General features: G+C 42.7%; 1 protein-coding gene across 6 annotated transcripts in view; it reads left to right on the top strand.

Annotated features, from left to right (window-relative positions):
• USP40 (ubiquitin specific peptidase 40) overlaps positions 1-21,765 on the top strand; it is a 109,766-nt gene that overhangs the window by 9,181 nt on the left and 78,820 nt on the right. For 4 of the 6 annotated variants that reach the window (XM_062193631.1, XM_062193614.1, XM_062193606.1 and 1 more), the window contains 5 exons: positions 2,058-2,222; positions 4,249-4,395; positions 9,540-9,683; positions 12,937-13,065; positions 21,157-21,252. In XM_062193631.1, the coding sequence (XP_062049615.1) occupies positions 2,058-2,222; positions 4,249-4,395; positions 9,540-9,683; positions 12,937-13,065; positions 21,157-21,252 (681 nt within the window). The remainder of the gene's footprint in view (positions 1-2,057; positions 2,223-4,248; positions 4,396-9,539; positions 9,684-12,936; positions 13,066-21,156; positions 21,253-21,765) is intronic. The other 2 variants (XM_062193622.1, XM_062193638.1) reach the window with 2 other exon arrangements.

Raw genomic sequence — 21,765 nt, 5'->3', positions numbered from 1 at the left:
TAAAAGAAGAGAGAGCTTTAGCTTCACTTCTTGTTCTGGGTTTCTTTCCACAGGAAACTTTTTTTTTTTAAAGATTTATTTATTTATTTGAAAGGCAGAGTGACCGATCTCCCAACCAGTGGTTCACTACCCAAATGGCTGCAGTGGCCCGGGGCTGGTCCAGGCTGAAGCCAGGAGCTTGAAATTCTATCTGGGCTCATGTGGGTGCAGACCCAACTCTCTGGGCCATCTTCCCCTGCTTTCCCAGGTGCAGGAGCAGGGAGCTAGATCTGAAGCCAGAGCAGCCAGGGCTCAAACCCCCACCCTGGTATGGGATGGCAGCATTGCAGGAAGCTTAACCTGCTGCATTGCAACACTGGCTGTGCAGATTATTTTTAATGTTGTTTTCCCCCACTACCCCTACTTCTGTACCTTCCATTTTTTTCCTCCATGTCCTTTGTACTCTTCCTGCCAAAGTCCATAGTAGCATTCAGATGCCAAGGCTACAGGGCACTGCTCTGTTCTTAGCTGAATGGGTTCTCGCAGCACTCCCCACCCTCCTAACAGCCCTTCTTCTGGAACTTCTGTCCCCACCTCTGCCCTCTGGCTGCTCCTCCCCCTCTCCTCTGAGTGCTGAGTGCCCTTTGGCTATGGTTTATGGTTGTTCTTAAGGAGTAGTTCACACTTCGCTCCACGGCTCATAAGGGTTCACAGGTTCACAGCAAGTTCCTTCGGGAATCTCTCACCGTGTTAAGTCTTGTTTTGTTTGGCTTACACTTCAGAGCAATAAATTGTACTTCCTTCCTTTTTTGTTTTTAAGATTTAATTTTTTGAAAGTCAGAGTTAGAGAAGAGGAGAGGCAGAGAGAAAGAGGTCTTCCATGTGTTGGTTCACTCCCCAACTGGCCACAACGGCTGGAGCTGTGCTGATCCAAAGCCAGGAGCCAGGAACTTCCTCCGGGTCTCCTGCAAAGGGGCAGAGGCCCAAGGAGTTGGGCTATCTTCTACTGCTTTCCCAGGCCATAGCAGAGAGCTGGATTGGAAGTGGAGCAGCCGGGATTTGAACCGGCGCCCATGTGGGATGCCAGCACTGCAAGTGGCAGCTTTGCCTGCTACGCCACAGTGCAGGCCCCAGTGTAGCTCCTTTCTAAAATGTTCATTATTCAGATTGTTTTCCAACCACTGTGATCTAAGTGAGTTTCTTAGGCAGACACTGTCAGCTCTTAGACATTGGTCTGTACTTAGCGTGTTCCTTCTGTGATGTGGCCTGTGTCTGGTTTCCCAAAAGAATGCATGTGTTTTCCAGTGGTTGTGTGAATTGGCTTACATATACACACTGAATGCTGCCTGTTTGTATTTTCATTTTGTATCATAAATAAAAAGAAGTGGTGATTTCTTTTGTTTTAAGATTTATTTATTTGAAAGGCAGAGTAATAGAGGGAGAGACAGATCTTCTATCCACTGGTTCACTCCCCAAATGGCCAACACAGCTGAAGCTCGTCCCATTCAAAGCCAGGAGGCAGGAGCTCCTTCCAGGTCTCCCACATGGGTGCAGGGGCCCAAGGACTTGGGCCATCTTCTGCTTTCCCAGGCCATAGCAGGGAGCTGGATTGGAAGTAGAGCAGCTGAGACTCAAAGCGGTGCCCATATGGGATGCAGGCGCTGCAGGTGGAGGCTTAACCTACTATGCCACAGCGCCAGCCCCACTAGTGCTATTCTTAAAATCTTTTTTTTTATCTGAAGCACAAAATTACATTTAAAAATTCCCCGCTTTGTGGGGTGGGTGTTTGTCCTATCAGTTAAGAAGCTTGCATTCCATCCTGGAGTGCCTTGGTGTGATTCCTGGCTCCAAATCCTGACTCATATGCACCCTGAGAGGCATCAGTGAGGGCTCAAGTATTGGGTTCCTGCCACCCACATGGGACTTGGATTGAGTTCCAGCTCCCAACTTCAGCCTGGCCCAGCCCCAACCCAAGGCACTGTGGGCATCTGGGGAATGTCCCAGCTGATAGGAGTTCTCCCTGTCTCTCAGATAAATAAAAATTTAAACAATTAAAATGAAAATTACCTGTTTTATAGGAAATGAGGCAACATGATGTACAGGAACTAAATCGAATTCTCTTCAGTGCTTTGGAAACTTCTTTAGTGGGGACGTCCGGCCATGACCTCATCAATCGTCTGTATCACGGAACTGTTGTTAACCAGATTGTTTGTAAAGAATGTAAGAACACCAGTGAGAAGCAGGTGAATATGCAGAAGGATGTTAGTAAAAACTTACATTGTGAAGTTCATGTGATTAAATCTACAATCTATTACACATGGACATTGAAATGTTCATTATTAGAAACAATTGCTGGGGTTTTGTTTTTGTTTTACGCTATGCCTGAATCAGTGGTTTATAACCACATTTCTCCAGAAAATTGAAAGAAGCGAACATCTTGAAACAGTCTTCTATCCAGTATACTAATATTTGGAAAATAGATTTGAGGAATGTTTATGGATTGAATACTGTGACCTTATGAGAGAAACTAATATTATCATGACTGAAATGTTGTAACAAAGATTAATTAGGAAAGTAATAAAAATAGAAAACAGCGAAGAATATTTAAATTGATAAACATCTGTAATTATTGAATTCAGTTATTAATATCCTTCAGAAAGTTCATTTGTGTGCTATATATTGTCTGTGAGCTATATGTTATATGTAAAGCTATTACAATCTGTTCTAATTAGTGTAACCTTTGATTCTTTGTAACCAGCGTCCCATTTAATCTTATTGGAATTAGAAATTGGAAACTTGGTCTTGTAAATATAATCTGTTTGCTCTACAAATCTTACATAGCCCATTGGTTTCATTACTGAACCTTTTAATGAAAATCTCCTTTTGTTACAGCAAGATTTGTAGAAAGTTTCTGTATCTGACTATATAAGTGAAAGATTAAATGCCATTTTATTAATGCATTTATTGTTCTTTTGGAGATTTTATATATATATATATATTTTTGAGACAAAGTTGGAGATTAAAATAATGCATCTGGGCTGTATTGCCTGTGCTGATAGACGCTGTCTTAGCAGCCTCATTAGAGACTAAGCTGTAGTATGTGTCTTTGAATTACTGTATGATTGGGTTAGCTATTGTAATAATTAACAATAATTCCCAAAATCACTGAATGTAAGGCACATTATAAATTATAGATATTAACTTTTTACACATATATTATAAGCAATATATATATATTTTTTGGACAGGCAGAGTGGACAGTGAGAGAGAGAGAGACAGAAAGGTCTTCCTTTTCCATTGGTTCACCCCACAATGGCTGCTGTGGCCGGCGCACTGCGGCCAGCACACCATGCTGATCCGAACGCAGGAGCCAGGTGCTTCTCCTGGTCTCCCATGGGGTGCAGGGCCCAAGCACTTGGGCCATCCTCCACTGCACTCCCGGGCCACAGCAGAGAGCTGGCCTGGAAGAGGGGCAACCGGGATAGAATCCAGCGCCCCTACTGGGACTAGAACCCGGTGTGCCGGCGCCGCAGGTGGAGGATTAGCCTAGTGAGCCGCGGCACCGGCTATAAGCAATATATAAACGTTACTTTCATTATTTAAGATTTCTGCCATGAACTAACTAGTGCGTATTATTTTCCAGTCTTCCTAACTCCTTAAAATAATGCTGTTACACACATGCAGATTTAAACTTACCTAATTGTTACAGCATTTATCACTAGAATTATAACTCAAATGTAGTTATAGTAGACTTGATAAATTACCTTTTTACAAAATACATTCCTTTTTTTATCCTTGTTCAATATAGTTTTTTCTTTTAACTTCCTCAATAGATCTTAAACCAACCCTGGCAAAAGCAAACGAAGAAACAGAGTTTACATTAGAAAATTCAACCCTGCTTTTGCTGTTATATTCTAGCCTAGAGATGAATCTGTGCTAATAAACCTGGAATGTCCCAGTATGTACACCTAAATTTAGATACGTGCTTTATTGTGGTTAATTTCCTGATGAAACAAGTTTTACTATATTTGCAGAATACTCATAAACTTCTTCCTTATAAGCTTTTCCTGTTATAAGTAAAATTATAGTTTGATTTAGAAATATATTTAGTGTTGTGAATTCACAGTATCTAATCAGAAAATCTACTTTCATGTGTACCGTGTTTTAGAAAAACGTATCGTATCTGTTCCCCATGTATGTATGAATCGGTGATGTGTCTGTAAATCTCTGAAGTTGTTTTTTTCAATTTTATATTCATGTATATTTCAGGAAGACTTCTTAGACCTAACAGTAGCCGTCAAAAATGTGTCTGGTTTGGAAGACGCACTCTGGAACATGTATGTAGAAGAGGAAGTGTTTGACTGTGATAACTTGTACTACTGTGAAACTTGTGACAAACTGGTTAAAGCAACAAAGGTAAAGATCAGTAACCTGCCTTCTCCCAGGGTGCCTGCTCGGTCCTCAGTACGTAGGGGCAGGACTGAAAGTCTGGGGATATTCTTGAAGCTCTAACTCTAAGGGTTGAAAAACATTTATGTTATTATCTGTACTGTGATTGCTTCTTCTATTTTTTTCTTTTCTTTTTTTTTTTTTTTTTTTTATGATAGGTATAGTTATAGATAGTGAGAGAGAAAGAGACAGAGAGAAAGGTCTTCCTTCCGTTGGTTCATTCCCCAAGTACTTAGGCCATCCTCCACTGCCTTCCCGGGCCATAGCAGAGAGCTGGAAGAAGAGCAACCGGGACTAGAACCTGGTGCCCATTTGGGATGCTGGTGCCACAGGCAGAGGATTAACCAAGTGAGCCATGGTGCCAGCCCAAGATTGCTTCTTTTTTTAAAAGCTTTCAACCCAACAGTTCTCTCAAGTTACTTCTCTCTTGCCCAGGAAAAAAGGTATTTGTAGCTCAGTGTTTTCCAAGGGTACCTTTTTGGGTAATTTCCCCGTATCCCTGCTCTTTGCAAATACCAGCTGTGAAGAAGACAGTGTATATCTTTGTTCCTGCCAGGCAGGAAGCTTGTTGAGCTTTCCTTCCCCTGTTTACTACCATGAAAACAGAGGGCCTTGTGCACTGCTCTCCTAATCTTAATATGTGAATGCCGCATACGAATCTGCCCGTCCTCTCCTGCCGGTGAGATCCTTAACTTGTTAGTTAGGGGCTCCCACAAGTACTTCTGTGTTCTTTCTGTACAGGCAAAGTAGAGGGAGTCTTCAGAGGGTTTGTGAGGGACTCGCATAATCTCAGTCTGCACGGGAACTTTGAAGCCCTCTTGTCTAAGATGAAAGGAAGACAAGATTTAGCAACTGATTCCTTTAACAATGTGACAGCTGAGAAAAATAAATCATTAAGCATAGAATTCTACTTGTCAAATTTATTTATTTTTAAAAGATTGTTCGTTTGAAAGAGAGATCCGTCTTCCATCCACTGATTCATTCCCCAGATTGCTGCAGTAGCCGAGGCTGGACCAGGCCAGAGCCTGGAGCTTCTTCCAGATCTCCCATGTGTGTGGAAGGGGCCCAAGCTCTTGGGCCATCTCCCTCTGCTTTTCCCAGGCCATTAGCAGGGAGCTGGATGGCAAGTGGAGCAGCCAGGACACAAACTGGCACCTGCTTGGGTTGCTGGCATTGAGGCTGTAGCTTTACCCACTACGCCATGACACCGGCCCCCTGCCAGGTTATCCATCACATTGATTCATGTAGCCATGCCTGTAACTATAACTGCTGTTTGTTGATCTTTGAGAGACAGAGCTCCTGAATGCCTGTAGCAGCTCCTTGTACCTGTTATCCCTGAGGCCGTCAGTGCCTGTGGTGTTGGCTGTGCCCTGCTACTGGGTGGCCGGGTCACCTGCTAAGAAACATCAGCCTGAGCTCAGTTCAGGAAGTGGGTGTTGAGCCTTGTCTTAAATCGCTACTACAAAAGACAAATCTGTGCTGCTGCTCCATGTCAATTTTTTTTAGCTACAATGAGCATTGATTTAGATAACATGCTGATTCTGATCTGAAGATTATAGATGAAAATACAATGGAAACTATAAACCCTGTGTCTATAGTTTTTACAATAGGATTAAAACTGGGATGGGGGGGCCCATGTTTGGCATAGCTTTTAAAACACCAGCATCCTTAGGGGATGTTGCTGTGACATAGTGGGTAAGGCCTGCAGTACAAGCATCCCATGTGGGCACCGGTTCCAGTCCTGGCTGCTCTACATCTGATCCAGCTCTCTGCTGTGGCCTGGGAAAGCAGTGGAACAGGGCTTGTGTCCTTGGGCCCCTGCACCCGCATGGGAGACCTGGAGGAGGCACCTGGCTCCTGGCTTCGGATCGCTGCAGCTCCAGCTGTTGCGGCCATGTGGGGAGTGAACCAGTGGATGAAGGATCTCTCTCTCCTTCTCTCTCCTTCCCACTCCCTTCCCCCTCTCCCCCCCTCCCTTCCTCCTCCTCTCTCCCCCTGCCCTCTCTTCCCCTGCCTCTCTTCCTGTCCCCCTGCCCCTCTCCAAACATCCCTCTCTTTCTTTGCTTCTGCCTCTGTAACTCTGCCTTTCAAATCAATAATAAAAAACAACAACATCCCATATCAGAACACCTGGTTCTGTACCAAACTCCGGCACCTGACACCAGCTTCCTGCTAACGCAGACCCTGGGAGGCAGCCATGATGGCCCAGGTGATTAGGTTCCTGCCCGAACTGATCCCTGGCCTCCAAACAGGCCAGGTTACTGCAGGGATTTGCAAAGCAGATCAGCAGAGGAGAGTGCATGGACTCTCTTCCTCCTTCTCTCTCTTGTCTACCATCTCTATCTCAAAAAAGTTTTACATTAAAAAACTTGAGTGAATTTTAATTTACTAGAAAAAGGGGCTTCAAAAAGTTTGGGGAAAATTGCATTTAAAAAAAAAAAAAAGATTGATTGATTTATTGATTTGAAAGAGTTAGCGAGAGAGGGAGAACAAGAAAGGTCTTCCATTTGCTGGTTCACTCCCCAGATGGCCACAACAGCCAAGGCTGGTCCAGGCTGGAGCCAGGATCCAGGAGCTTCTTCCTGGTCTCCCATGCGGGTGCAGGATCCCAAGCACTTGGGCCATCCTCCACTGCTTTCCCAGGCCACAGCAGGGAGCTGGATCGTGGCTGGGAATCTAACCTGTGCCCGTCTGTGAGCTAGTGTTGCAGGCAGCAGCCTTACCTGCTGTGCCACAACATGGCCCTTGGGTTGTCTTTTTAATTCCATCTTTCCACAAACTTTCTGAAGCCCACTTGTGGCTCTATCCAATCTTTGCCACTTTATGAAATCCAAGGACAGTTTATCATTTTTCCATTTATTTTGTATTTCACTTTGGAGTTGAAACTATACAGTTAACTACATAACTATAAGCCTCAGAGTTTGGAAGTCTCAGGACACTTGCAGATTCTTAGCTTTTAGTTGCACTTAATTTGCATGTTATTAGAACAGCCTTGCTAATAAGACCCTTTAGCTAAACAGGATTCTTTTGTGTACCTTTTGTATCATTTAATAATTCTTTTTCAGTGGGAATTTTTTGTCTTGGTACTTTCCAAATTCTGTCGTGTTGTAGTTGCATTGGATCTGGTGCATTCCAAGTTGTTTGGCTGTGTTGCCTGAATAAATGCAGAATTGAGTTACTCTGGTGTTTTTTTTTTTAAGATTTGTCTTTAGAATTGTTTGAAAAATCTACCATTTTGTGTTATCAATGTTTTTCATTTGACTTTGACCCACTAGAATTATTTTTTTGGTTTTGTTTCGTCATAGCTGGTCATTGGAGCTGGCGCTGTGGTATAGTGGGTAAAGCTGCTGCCTGCAGTTCCGGCATCCCATATGTGCGTGGGTTTGAGTCCCAGCTGCTCAACTTCTGATCCAGCTCTCTGCTATGGCCCGGGAAGGCAGTGGAAGATGGCCCAAGTTCTTGGGCCCCTACACCTGTGTGGGAGACCTGTGGGACACTCCTGGCTCCTGGCTTTGGCCTGGCCCAGCTCTAGCTGTTGAGGCCACTTGGGGAGTGAACCAGTGAATGGAAGATCAATCTTGCTTACTCACTGTCTATCTGCATTTCCTCCTCTCTCTGTAACTCTTTCAAATAAATAAATCTTTAAATATATATATATACACATATATATATTTAACAATGTTAGTCATATGATTGTGGATAATTTTTTACATAAGGGAGAATTTTGCTCTCCTCACGGACCATTAATCCAGGAGGGTTGGGGACAAATGATGACCTTTAAGTAAAAGGCAGCTCAGTAGGGACAGGCATGGCACAGCGGGTTAAGCCTCCTGTTTGGGATGCCCGCATTCCATATTTGAGTGCCTGGGATCAGTTCCTGCCTCCACTTCTGGTCAGCTTCCTTCTAATAAGCCTGTGAGGCAACAGATGATGGCCCAAGGTCTTGGGTCCCTGCCACCCATGTGGGAGACCCAGATGGAATTCCTGTCTCCTGTCTTCATCCTGGCCCAACCCTAGCTCTTGCAAGCATTTGGGAAGTGAACCAGAGAATGGAAGATCTTTCTCTCTCTCTCTCTCTCTCTCTCTCTCTCTCTCTTGCTTTGCCTGTCAAATAAATCTTAAAAAAAAAAAAAAAAGACAGCTTTTTATAGTGTTTTGTTTTAAAGCAGGAAATTAAAAACAGACCTGCTTTTGAATCTAAGAGCAATGACTATAACAATTTCAATCAGCAGATTTTAACCTTAGGGAATTAGAGTCCTTTGAGAGTCTGATGAAAGGTACAGATCTTCTCCCTCAAAATACTTAAGCACATAAATTTTTTAAAAAAATTTATTTATTTGAAAGAATTATACAGAGAAGGAGAGGCAGAGAGTGAGAGGTCTTCCATCTGCTGGTTCACTCCCCAATTGGCCTCAGTGGCCAGAGCTGTGCCAATCTGGAGCCAGGAGCTTCCTCTGGGTCTTCCTACGCAGGTGTAGGGTCTCAAGGACTTGGGCCATCTTCTTCTGCTTTCCCAGGCCATAGCAGAGAGCTAGATCAGAAGTGGAGCAGCTGGGACTTGAACCAGTGCCCACGTAGGATACTGGCACTGCAGGCAGCAGCTTTACCTGCTATACCACAGCGCTGGCTCCAACACATAAAATTTTTATACCATTTCATGGGTTCAGATTCTTTGAAACTGGTTCTTCCATCCCAGGTTAGGAGCTGTAGTTCTTCACTAAATACAGAGAACATGTGTGTGCTAATAAAGTGAAGATATGAAGGAGGGAGGTGAAACACCAGGACCTGGGCAGGAAATACGCAATTAGAGATGGAGCACCCGTTTATAACATACTTGTTAGATAGCATTTTAGGAGATCAACATTAAAAACATAAAACTGGCTGTGAATTTTAAGCTGTAAGCATAAAAGAATGATGCAGTGTTAGTCCCATAAAATAGATGGGTTTATATCAAGTTATGATAACTCATCCGTGGTGATGAGTTATGCAACTTAGGACCTATTTCTCTTAAAACTGTGCCACAGGTGGTTTTTTCACGACTTAGGAACCGTTATGTAATCCTGTCCTAGAGTGCTGCTTTGAACAAACTTTGTAAACTTTTCTTTTTACAGTCGGCCAAATTGCGTAAGCTGCCTCCCTTTCTTACTGTTTCATTACTAAGATTTAATTTTGATTTTGTGAAGTGTGAACGCTACAAAGAAACTAGCCCTTACACGTTTCCTCTACGGATCAATCTCAAGCCATTTTGTGAACAGGTTTGAACTATTTTGCTTTTAAATTCTTTGTTTTCCCCCCACCAAGATTGAATCTCATTTTCAGGTGGTTAATTGCAGAATCTCAGCCTTGTTACTGTTAACATTTTGAATTAAATCTTTGTTGTGGGAGACTCTCTTATAGATTGGAGGATATTTGCAAGCTCCCCTGGCCTACATCTGTTAGTAGACAGTGGAGTCCCCACACTTCCCTTCCCCGCCTTGTGGCAACCAAAAATGTCTTCAGACGTCCCAGCTGCCATGTCTGCTATCTTAGAGTCACCGATTAGTTACCACCCTTTTGAGTCGTCAGAGCACTGATTTGTTCTCGGTTCTCTTTAATACGCTGTTTTGGAATATCTCTTAAGTACAAATTTAAGAACAAAATTAGAAGTGACTCTGCACTTAGAAAAATTACCATTAATGGATACTTTGCTCTCTAGATTTAGTTTTAGTTTATTTTAGATATAATAATAAGTTACACATATAGAAACTCACTAGGCAGGTGACACTTTGTTACTCTGGCATTTGGAATCCTTACCAGGGATAGTAAATATACTTGTTCCTCCTTTTATAAAAGGTAGTTTGTCACATGATTTGAACCTACTTTGATAAAACTAAAATAAATAAAAAATTTGAGCATTTATCTAGGAAATTCACATTAGTTTTACTTTTAGATTTCCATATTAATGAAAAATATGTCACTTTTTTTTTAAATTTTTTGACAGAGTGGACAGTGAGAGAGAGAAACAGAGAAAGGTCTTCCTTTTGCTGTTCACCCTCCAATGGCTGCCGCGGCCGGTGCACCTGCAGCCGGCACATGGCGCTGATCCGAGGCCAGGAGCCAGGTGCTTCTCCTGGTCTCCCATGGGGTGCAGAGCCCAAGGACTTGGGCCATCCTCCACTGCACTCCCGGGCCATAGCAGAGGGCTGGCCTGGAAGAGGGGCAACCGGGATAGAATCCAGTGCCCCAACCGGTACTAGAACCTGGTGTGCTAGCGCCACAGGCGGAGGATTAGCCTATTGAGCCACGGCACCAGCCAAAATATGTCACTTTAAATCTTGTATATTACTCATCTCTTGCCTGAACCAAATAACTGGCATGTACTCAAATGTGTATTTTAATATTTGATATTAAGCATATTATTAAATGTATTCTAGTACTGATAAACACTGATTGAATTTATACATCGGAACCAAAAGGGAGCTTGTATCTTGTAGTTCATACCTCTCGTATTTGAAAACGGGCCAGCGTTGTGGTACAGCAGGCTAAGTTGCCACCTGCAGCATTGGTATTCCATATTGGACTGCTAGTTTGAGCCCTGTTTCTAATCTAGCTCCCTGCTAATGTGCCTGGGAAGGCAGTGCAAGATAACCCAAGTGCTTGGGACCCTGCTACCACATGGGAGACACAGATGGAGTTCCAGGCTCCTGGCTTTCGCCTAGCCCAGCCCTGGCTGTTGTGGTCATTTAGAGAGTGAACTTGAGGATAGATCTCTGTCCTTTCTCTCCCATCATCCCTGTCTCTCTGTCCCTCTGCCTTTCAAATAAATAAATCCATCTTTTTAAGAACTGAAAACCTAAGTCTTCTTAGAGATTTAAATAAGCCTTTTTTTTTTTTTAAAGTTTGAAAGGCAGAGTTAGAGGGAGGGAGATCTTCTATCCACTGGTTCACTGGTTTACTCCAAATGGCCACAACAGCCAGGCCGAAGGCAAGAACCTGGAACTCCATCCAGGTCCCCCACATGGGTGGCTGGGGCCCAAGCACCTGGGCCATCTTCCACTTCTTTCCCAGGTACATCAACAGGGAGCAGCTGGCACTTGGAACTGGCACCCAAATGGGATGCTGGCATCCCAGGCAGTGGCTTAACCTGCTGGACCACAATACCAGCCCCTAAATAAATGAAGCCTCTCTTAATCTAAAATAGCTTTTTTGGTTGTTGGTGTTTTTGTTTTTAGTTTTAGTTGCTAGAGTAGAAGTTCATCTGATTCACTTGTGACTATAAGGTATGTGAAGTTTGGAGCTAGCATTGTGGCACAGCTGGTTAAGCCATTGCTTATGATGCCGGCATCCCACATCAGAGCACTGGTTCGAGTCCTGGGTGCTCTGCTTCTAATCCAACTCCCTGCTGATGTGCCTGGGAAAACAGTGGAAGATGGCCCAAGTGCTTGGACCCGTACCATCCACATGGGAGAACCAGATGGAGTTCTGGGCTCCTGGCTTCAGCCTAATCCAGCCTAGGCTGTTGACAGCTATTTGAGGAATGAACTGTCTCTCCCTCTCTGTGTTGCTCTGCCTTTCAAATAAGTAAATCTTTTGTTTAGAAAACATATTAATTTCAGAAAAGGTTGACCATGGAATTAATAAAGCAAGAAAGAATTCCCTGGTTCTACTGAACTGCCTCTAAACAAGGCTAATTGGAATTCATAATTGCTAAGTTCCTATTCTATACGAGGGCTGAAGTATCAAGATGGGAGGGAGGTAGTTGATCCTGGTTTTGACTTTTGAGACATACAACAACTTGGTAGGAATGTAGGACAATTTTAGTAGGTAAAGAGAGCATATAAAAAACAGCATAATAGGTAGCATATAGAGGTGGGTTTTTATTGTTACAAATCTCTACATAAACTCACTGATAGGCTAACCTGTTGTTACTTTGGCTTATAGATTTTAGCCAGAGTGCATAAAAATAACATCTTTCTCAGATATAAGTGTTTGTTTAACTCAGAGGAAGAGTTTCATTGGTATGTAATGTCATTAGTATTAGATCAGTTAATTAATAGAAAATTTAGGACTATTTACATTTAAAACCAGTTATTTAAAATTATCCCTTTTTGATTGAGTCTTGAAAGTTTCTCTTAGATTTTTTTCCTTTTTTTTTTTAAGATTTATTTATTTATTTATTTGAAAGAGTTAGATATTCCATCCACTGATTTACTCCCCAAAAGGTCACAGCCACCTGGGGCTGGGCCAGGCTGAAGCCAGGAACCAGAAGCTTCATCCAGGTATCCCACATGGGTTCAGGGGCTCAAGGACTTGGGCCATCCTCCACTGCTTTCCCAGGCCATTAGCAGGGAGCTGGATCAGAAGTGGAGCAGCCGGGACTTGAACTGGTGCTCATATGGGATGTCGGCACTGCAGACAGTGGCTTGCTGTGCTATACCACAGTGCCAGCCTTTAAATTCATTCTTATTTACCATTAAATAATAGTAGGTGAAATTTATATTAACTCTTTCAACATCTTTTTTTCTTTAGAGTGAGTTGGATGACTTAGAATATATATATGACCTCTTCTCAGTTATTATACACAAAGGTGGCTGCTATGGAGGACATTATCACGTATATATTAAAGATATTGATCATTTGGGAAACTGGCAATTTCAGGTAAGTATAGGTGCTCATTTAGAAATATCTTGGTTTTTTGCCTTTATACGTAATCACTCTATATGAAACTTTGATAGGCACTGAAGTACAGATATGTCCTTCGATTTTGTTTCTAAGTAGTTTCACATATGCAGGAAAATGACCAGTATAGTACAGATACACCTGTGTACCCGTTACTTAGATCCTCTATTAACATTTTGTCACATTTGTGTATATACACACATAATTAACATCCTTTTAGAGCTGAATCATTTGAAATTAAGTTGAAGACATCACATCCCTCCTTACCCCTAAATACTTTAGTGTTTATCTTCTAGAACAGCGGTAGGGAATGTCTGGTCCACAGGCCATAGAAGGCCCACAGCATCATTTGGCAACCACAAGCAGGACTCAAAAGTTCACTAAATCTATAGCAGACTAATTTTTAAGTTGATAATGTTGTGTGGCCTACAGATGTTATAAATATCAAAATGGTCCTTGTCAGAACCCACCCCTCACCCCCTTTCTAGAACAAGGATATTCTGTTCCATAATCATAGCTCAAAATCAGGGACTTTTAAAATTCATGTAATTATCTAAAATACGATTTTTTTGAGTTCTACCAGTTGTCCAGCCATATCCTTTATAGAAGCTTTCTCCCAGTCCAGTGTCAACTTTAGAATTATGCATTACATTTAACTGTCTCTTGAATCTCCTTTAACCTAGAACCATTCCTCAGTTTTATAGTTACTCCATTATGACTAAGAGATAACACAATTCCTGTAGTTGACAACTATTGAATTTTTTCAAGGAAATAAATGAACATTGACTTATATAACACATAATGTGGAATATTTTTTTTCTTTTAACATTTGAAAGGCAGAATGACATAGAGAAAGAGAGATAGAGATCTTTTGTCCACCAGTTCACTCCCTTAATGGCCGCAACAGCCCAGGCTATGCCAGGCTGAAGCCAGGAGCCTATAACTCTGGGTCTCCCACATGGGTGGCAGGGCCCCAAGCTCTTGGGCCATCACCTGCTGCCTCCCAGGCACATTATCAGGAATCTGGATCAGAAGTGAAGCCTACTGGATTCTGACCCCATGAGGCCAGGATTGGATACTAGCGGAGTGGAGAAGGACTGGGCCCAGCCTAAATGTCACTTGCATCACCATGTCAAGTATTGAGCTTGAGAGCGCAAACATTTTTCTGGAATACTGGCTTGCCATTTCCTTCCTATCATTTTTAAATTTCTACTTCCATACTTGTAAATTTCTTTAAACATATTGGCATATTTATTTTATTATTTTCTTTCTTATATTTGTAGTGTATGAAGATAATGTAGATCTGATTTGAATGTCTACTGCTGCTGCTAATTCTGCTTCATTGTGATTTTGTTCTTTTGGGTGGTAGGCTTCTGTGCATTTTTTTTTTTAAGATTTATTTATTTGAAAGAGTTAGAGACAGAGAGCTGCGCTTATCTGAAGTCAGGAGCCAAGAGCTTCTCCCGGGTCTCCTACATGGGTGCAGGGGCCCAAGGACTTGGGCCATCTTCTACTGCTTTCCCAGGCCAGAGTAGAGAGCTGGATTGGAAGTGGAGCAGCTGGGACTCAAACTGGCACTCATATGGGATGTGGCACTGCAGGCAGCAGCTTTACCTGCTACACCACAAGGTGGCCCTCGTTGGTTTTTTAAGAATTGACTTATTAGAATAATCGGAGGCCTCAGTTGAAAGTGACTTTTTGAAGAAAGATTTGTGATAGTCTCAAGCAGAAACCAAGAGCCACCAATGCTTAACAGCTTTAAAACCTTGACTTAATGGTTTTAGAGCCATTACAGCTAGTGTGGATTTGGGCCACAAACCCAGGTGAGGGCTGACTTAGAGGTTGTTTTTCCTCCTTCATCCAGCACAAGGGTCAAGACAAACCCAACTGCTCACTGTCCTTTACTGTAGGGTGGATTTTTTCACACATTACACTTATATGAGGATGTAGCCATTGGAGTTTCAGGTTTTTTGCTGGAGTCTATCATTGTGGTATAATAAAAAAAATACACTATTGGTCTCTGTCCCCTGGCACAGAGCAACTTGGGATTTCCTGAGTGATAGGAGTGTCTTTTGGTATTCCTAATGAGCCCCTTTCCACCATATCTGAGTTGACGGTAATGAAGTCACACTTAGAAGCTTCAGGATGGGGGCAGGTCATGTGATTAGAGGATTGAAACTTTTAAGCCCTGAAGTCGAAGATGGTAGAGTAGGGAGGGAGCTTACTGCTCTGATCCAAGGGAAGATAGTCTTTAAAAAGTGGATTGAGTGCAATCTCAAGAAGAGTTAGGGAGAAAATGGCAGAGGAAACTTCATGCAAACTAGAGGGACACTGTGGACGTGCACCGCCCAGGACCTCAGTAGCCAAGAGCCCAGCACCAGCTTTGGAGAGTGAGGTGAGCCTGGTCTGCAGCAGCCCAAGCCACTGGCAGTAAAGCTGCAGGAAGAGCCTGGTGTGGGCCTGGCTTGGAGCCCTGTGGGGGAGAGTGTGTCTTCCAAACTAGAGAAGGAAAAGGGGACACGTTTCTCCCTCCCCGACCACCGTGTACCAGTGTCCTGTAACAAACTGAGAGAGGGCAGGTGCCATTTTGGACATACATAACAGCTGCACCGGCTTGTGTCCGTGCACCTAACAGGCTGAGTGGAGATGCCTGAGTCTGGCTGGGAGAACTGACAGAAAGCTGAGTTTTGTGATTGTGGGAGGCTTGTGTGCTGGGACTGTGAAAACACTGTGGCTATATTGGAGGGTGTAGGGTGTGGCTGGGACTTTGGGCAGTCACTGTGGGCAGCTCCACATGTTTGGGGCTCCCTGATTCCCTGGTGAGGGACATTGCTGTGGGATCTGTGCTCACACCAAGGACTGCACAGATCCTTGTTGTAGTTTTTGGCAGCATGGACAAATATTGGAGCCCCTGGGACTAGTGCCCAGGCACTGGTCTCCTTTGAGGAAAGGGCGTGTGTAAGACTATGTGAACAGAGTTGATCAGGCTCTCCCCTCTGATTTAAAAAAAAAAAATCACCTTGGACATTCGCTTCACCCTGAAGTGCTGAACAGAGCTCCCTGGCCAGACCCACCACACGCTTCTGAGTTTTCACTGAAAAAGCAGACCCTCCACTAAGCCACAGAGGCATAGTCCAAAGATAAAAGCCATCACAGGAAAAAACAGCAAAAAATAAACCAACAAGTATCTACAAATGCTGAATGATCAACGCAGCAATTCAAGGAACAAGAATCAGGAACATAACATGATGCCCCCAAAAGAACACTAGAATGTGAAGATGAAGAGATTGAAGAAATACCAGAAATGAAATTCAAAAAATTGATCATAGGATTACTTAGAAGTAATCAGAAGCAAATCCACGAACTAATGAAATCTGTATGTGACATGAAAGAAAATTTCTCCCATGAAATTGAGAACTCAAAGAGAAATCAAAGTGAAGAATTCAATAGAATAAAAAATGCAGTGGAAAGCCTTAACAACAGACTCGGTGAAGCAGAAGAAAGAATGCCTGAGTTAGAAGACAAGTCTCTGGAAATTCTACAGTTGAACCAAAAACAAGAAGAAATTAGAAAACTCAAAAAACACTGTTAGAGATCTATAGGATGCTTATCAAAACCCAACATATGGGTCTTAGGAGTTCCTGAAGGTGTGAAAAGGCCTCTTCAGTGAAATAATTACAGAAAACTTCCCTAATTTGGAGAAAAAAAGGGATATCCAAGTACAGGAAGCACAGAAAACTCCTAGTAGACATGACCAGAGAAGATCTTCACCATGACACATTGTAGTCAAACTCCACAGTAAAACAAAGATTCTAAAATGTACACAAGAAAAATGCCAGATTACTTTCAAAAGATCTCCAATTAGACTCACAGCAGACTTCTCATCAGAAACCCTGTAGGCTAGGAGAGAATGATGAGACATATTCCAAGTCTTAAGAGAAAAAAACCCATCAACCCAGAATACTAAACCCTGCAAAGCTCTCATTTATGAATGAAAAGACACAGACTGGCTGAATGGATTAAAAGACAACCCATCTGTTTGCTGCCTACAAGAAACACACATCCCCAACAAAGATACCTGCAGACTGAAAGTGAAAGGATGGAAAAAGAAACCAAAAGATACCTGGTGTAGCCATCCTAATGTTAGACAAAATAGACTTTAACAAAAACTGTTTAAAGTGACAAAGAAGGGCACTATGTAATGATCAATTCAACAGGAAGATGTAACTATTATCAATATATATGCACCTAATTACAAGGCACCTGGCTTTTTTAAAAGAAATGTTAATGGATTTAAAGGGAGACATAGACTCCCATACAGTAGTAATGGGGGACTTTAATACTCCACTTTCAGCAATGGGCAGATCAACCAGAAAAAAGCAATAAGGAAACAACAGTTAATTGGCACTATAGACCAGATGGACCAAATGTAGATATCTACAGAACTTTCTGTCCTACAGTCGCAAAATACACATTCTTCTCACTAGTGCATTGAACTTTCTCTAGAATTGACCTCATGCCAGGCCATAAAGCAAATCTCAGCAAATTCAAAAAAAAATCAAAATCATACCACATCGTCTCTGACCACATGGAATGAATCTGGAAATCAACAACTCGGGAAATCTCTAGAACATATGCAAACAACATGCTCCTGAATGAACAATGGATCATTCAAGAAATCAAAAGAGAAATCAAAAAATTTTTGAAAATAAATGAAGATGATAATACAACAAATCAAAATTTATGGGATACAGCAACTGACAGTATGGGAGAAGGTATTTACAAACTGTGCAACTGATAAGGGATTAATAACCAGAATATATAAAGAGATCAAGAGACTCTACAACAACAAAACACACAATCCAGTTAAGAAATGGGCAAAGGACTTAAACAGGCATTTTTCAAAAAAGGAAATCCAAAAGGCCAAAAATGCTCAGAATCACCAGCTGTCAAGGAAATACAAATCAAAACCACAATGAGATTTCACCTCACCCCAGTTAGAATGGCTCTCGTACAGAAATCAACAACAAATGCTGGCGAGGATGTGGGTAAAAAGGTACCCTAATCCACTGTTGGTGGGAATGTAAATTGGTAAAACCCCTATGGAAGACAGTATGGAGATGTCTCAGAAATCTGAATATAGACCTACCATATGACCCAGCCATCCCGCTCCTGGGAATTTACCCAAGGAAAATGAAATCAGCAAATAAGTTATCTGTACCCCCATGTTTATTGCAGCTCAATTCACAATAGCTAAGATGGAATCAACCCAAATGTCCATCAACTGAAGGCTCAGTAAAGAAATTATGGGATATGTACACCATGTAATACCACACAATGGTCAAAAAAAAAATCTGGTCGTTTGCAACAAAATGGATGAAGCTGAAAAACATCATACTTATTGAAATAAGCCAGTCCCAAAAGGACAAATACCATATGTTCTCCCTGACCTGTGATAACTAATAGAGCACCTAAAAGGTAATCTATAGAAGTGAAATTGACACTTTGAGAAGCAATGACTTTGAACAGCCTTTGTCTCTACTGTTGAGGAATAGTTTTTTTGTTTTTTTTTTTTTTTCATATTATTTGAACTCTTAACAAAGAGTTAATCATGTATAAAGTTAATTGTAAATAGATCTTAGTAAGAAATAATGAAAATAGGAGAGGGATGAGGGAGTGGGTGGAAGGGTGGGTACAATGGGAAGAATCACCATGTACCTTAATTATGAAATATGGGAAATTTGTATTCCTTAAGTAAAAGGTTTCTGGGAAAAACAACAAAAAAGTGTTCTGGATCTAAAAACAAAAACAACACACGAAAGAAACATTGAGCCCTATCCCCGACCTTGAGGAAGGGGCTGGGACAGAAGATTTGAGCTCAGTCACTAATGGCCAGTGATTTAATTAACTGTGGCTCTGTAATGAGGTGTCAATGAAAACTTGAGGCCGGCGCCGTGGCTTAACAGGCTAATCCTCCACCTTGTAGTGCCGGCACACCAGGTTCTAGTCCCGGTTGGGGCGCCGGATTCTATCCCGGTTGCCCCTCTTCCAGGCCAGCTCTCTGCTATGGCCCGGGAAGGCAGTGGAGGATGGCCCAAGTCCTTGAGCCCTGCACCCGTATGGGAGACCAGGAGAAGCACCTGGCTCCTGGCTTCGGATCGGCGTGGTGCGCCAGCCGCAGCGGCCCTTGGAGGGTGAACCAACGGCAAAAAGGAAGACCTTTCTCTCTGTCTCTCTCTCTCACTATCCACTCTGCCTGTCAAAAAAGAAAAAGAAAAGAAAACTTGAAAAGCAGCGTTTGGGGCGTTTCCAGGATGGTAAACACCCATATTCAAGAGGGCACCCACCCCAACCCCACAGGGATGTTTTCTTTCTGACTTCGAGACCCTCCTGGGCCTTGCCCCGCACAGTTTTCTGTGGGCTGTTCATCTGCAGCCTGCGAACTGTAGTGCACGTATAAGTTCATGAGTTCTGTTAGTTCGAAGAAACTGTGACATGAGCTTGGAGTTATAGGAACCTTAGAATTTGTATTCATCCAGGCAGAAGTGCACTTAACCTGGTGATCCCATTTGTGGTTTTACTTGAAGTGGGGTCAGTCTGATGGGACTGAGCTCTTAACCTATGGGGTCTATGCTGTTGCGCAGTAGTTAACGTCAGAACTCAGAGGAATTGTGGAACACCCAGGTAGTGTCAGGGAATTCGTTGTCATCTGAGAAGCCATCGCTCAGCTTCCTGCTCAACAGACCTTGGACCTCATCTCCCAAGCCCTGTCCCACACAGATCAGACTGGAGGCTCAGCGCTGGCCAGTTTGGTGCCCTAGTCCGTTTGGGCTTCTGTAACAACACATTTTAGACTGGGTAACGTACAACAGAAAACTGTTCACAGTCTGGAAGCCAGGAAGTCGAGATCTGCAAGTTTTGTATCTGCGGGCTCACTGTGCTGCTTGGGGGGCTCTTGCTGTGCCCTCACCTGGCAGGGAGGAAACGAGCTGCTCGGCCTCTCGCGAGGTCACTGATTCCATTCTGAGGATGCTGTCTTCAGACCTGATCGCTTCCTAAGGACCCCATCTCAGTGCTGGTGCACTGGGGCGGAGGCTTCAACACACGACTTCTGGGGCACACAGACCTTCAGACTGCAGCGGCTGGGGAGCTGGATTCCCATCTCACCTGGGCTCTGAGGATTTTCTTGATGTTCTTGCTAGCCCAGTGTGTATTTACATGTTTTTGTTTTGTTTTTACTTCAGTATTTTTTTGCAGCAGGTTGGTTGTGCCTAGTAATATTCTTCTATTATTTCTTGATCATTTTTGTCTTAGGTCTATTGGTATTTAATAGTTCTAAGCCAGTTTGGAAAAAAAAAAAAAATTTTAAATGGTCTGTATGGAAGAAAAAGTCATCAAAAATAGCTTTCCAGGGGAATCTTGACATGTTCAGTACCATCATAATAGAATGGGGTGAAGCCTTGAATGAAAGGAGATGGAAAAGAATATTAAAGCTGAGCCTGCTATGATGAGTGAGATTTCCTTAGGCTAACACAAGTGAGTGTACAAACATACGGGATGAAGACCAGAAAATATTTTGAATAGAGTGATAATGAAAATCCAACATAGCAAATTTGTAGGAAGCTGCAAAAGTGATACCTCTCTAGAAAATGTTGGAACTTGCTGACGGTTCTTGGAAAATGGAGTTAAAAGGTGTTTATTTTGGGGCGAAAAAATTTCATAATATACACTTTCCATGAACTTTTTCAAAACCTCTACATGTGGGAATTTTAACTTTTTGCAATAAAATACTTTTAAGTTAATTTTTACAAATATTTTAAACTACGCACGCATTGTGATAGACGCTTTGCTTTATCTGTAAATGAGAATGTAAGATAAGTAGAGATTGGAGTAACTTGTGCAGGAATGAATTCAAAACCAAGTCTGCCTGATTCCAAAGCATATATAGATTTCTATGATGGCTTTACCATCACTTCTCCATCTTGAAACTTCCATGGCATTGGTATTATATCTTGTTAATTGCTTTTAAGGAATTGGTGATTGAAGCTCTTTTCTTTTTTTCCTTCATAGGAGGAAAAAAGTAAACCAGACGTGAATTTGAAAGATCTTAAGAATGAAGAAGAGATTGATGATCCATTGATGATTCTAAAGGCAATCTTATTACAGGTAGAGTGTGTGTATATGTATTTGTGTATATGTAGATGTCATTTGTGTGCATGTATGTGTGTTTACATGAGGACATCAGTTATGTTTGTTTAGGGCCTATCCTAAAATAAGAAACTGCCTCATCTCGACCTCTTTAAAGGCCCTGTCTCCAAATACAGTGACGTTTGGAAGTATTGGGGATTAAGAGTTCAACATATGAATTTTGGGGAGACACAATAACAGCTACTTCTTAACTCCTTTTAGAACTTATTTATATGTCAGCCGGCGCCGCGGCTCACTAGGCTAATCCTCCGCCTCGCGGCGCCGGCACACCGGGTTCTAGTCCCGGTCGGGGCACCGATCCTGTCCCGGTTGCTCCTCTTCCAGGCCAGCTCTCTGCTGTGGCCAGGGAGTGCAGTGGAGGATGGCCCAAGTGCTTGGGCCCTGCACCCCATGGGAGACCAGGATAAGTACCTGGCTCCTGCCATCAGATCAGCGCGGTGCGCCGGCCTCAGCGCACCTACCGCGGCGGCC

This window comes from Lepus europaeus, chromosome 1 (genome assembly GCF_033115175.1).
Source record: "Lepus europaeus isolate LE1 chromosome 1, mLepTim1.pri, whole genome shotgun sequence".
NCBI lineage: Eukaryota > Metazoa > Chordata > Mammalia > Lagomorpha > Leporidae > Lepus > Lepus europaeus.
Note: the sequence above shows the minus strand (reverse complement) of the source record. Positions and strands in the feature narration are given on the sequence as shown.